At 35.8% G+C, this 800-nt stretch overlaps 1 protein-coding gene across 1 annotated transcript; it reads right to left on the reverse strand.

Annotated features, from left to right (window-relative positions):
* Window positions 1-3: 3 nt before the first annotated feature.
* On the reverse strand, window positions 4-792 carry LOC109593704 (cadherin EGF LAG seven-pass G-type receptor 3-like; the record flags this gene model as incomplete). The annotated part of the gene is made up of 1 exon (XM_020008669.1): window positions 4-792. A coding segment is annotated over one exon (789 nt), but the record flags the coding sequence as incomplete, so codon positions are not given.
* Window positions 793-800: the final 8 nt, after the last annotated feature.

Below are 800 nucleotides of genomic sequence, written 5' to 3' on the forward strand. Positions count from 1 at the left end.
ATAATTCCCTTCATCAATAATACTGATATGTACAGTTGCCATGGAAACAAGAGAACCATCAGAAGCAGTGATTAGAATATAGCTTGAATTAGGAGAATTCTCAGGAATTTCAATCAAAGTTGATACGATTCCTGTAGCATTGTCAATGGAATATAACTCAATACCAGACTGATAGCTGATATTATAAGTCAACAGTGAGTCTGGAATCATATCAGGATCAGTCGCATTGATATCTAACACAAACTGATTCTGTGTCAAGAGTCTAATCACATCAACATAATACTCTGACTGATCAAAAACTGGATACTCATCATTGATATTCTTAACACTGATTTGAACAGGAACACTCTTTGATCTCACAAGATCATAGCCAGAATCAATTGCTGATACTAATATCTCAGTGAATGGTGTTAACTCGTAATCAATATCACTAGCTGTACTGATCAGGCCAGTGGTATCATTAATGCTGTATAGTGCAGTATCATTAACGTATTTATTAACTGTGATCTGATACCTCAATCCTGCTGAATCAATATCAGAAGCACTGATTTGAATCACTGCTGATCCTAACGCTAATCCTTCAGTGATACTAGCAGTATATAACGACTGGTTGAATTCAGGATTATGATTATTAATATCAATGATACTGATATTGACTAATACACTTGAGCTCTTTGGTGGGCGTCCCTGATCTGTTGCTGAAATGGACAAAGAATAAAACGATTGAGTGTTGAAATCAAGTCCTGATGCTACTGTAATCAAACCGGTTAGAGGAGAGATATCGAAATTATTCTGATCAG

The sequence above is a fragment of the Amphimedon queenslandica genome, unplaced genomic scaffold (genome assembly GCF_000090795.2).
Source record: "Amphimedon queenslandica unplaced genomic scaffold, v1.1 AMPQUscaffold_29_Cont27944, whole genome shotgun sequence".
Classification (NCBI taxonomy): Eukaryota; Metazoa; Porifera; class Demospongiae; order Haplosclerida; family Niphatidae; genus Amphimedon; species Amphimedon queenslandica.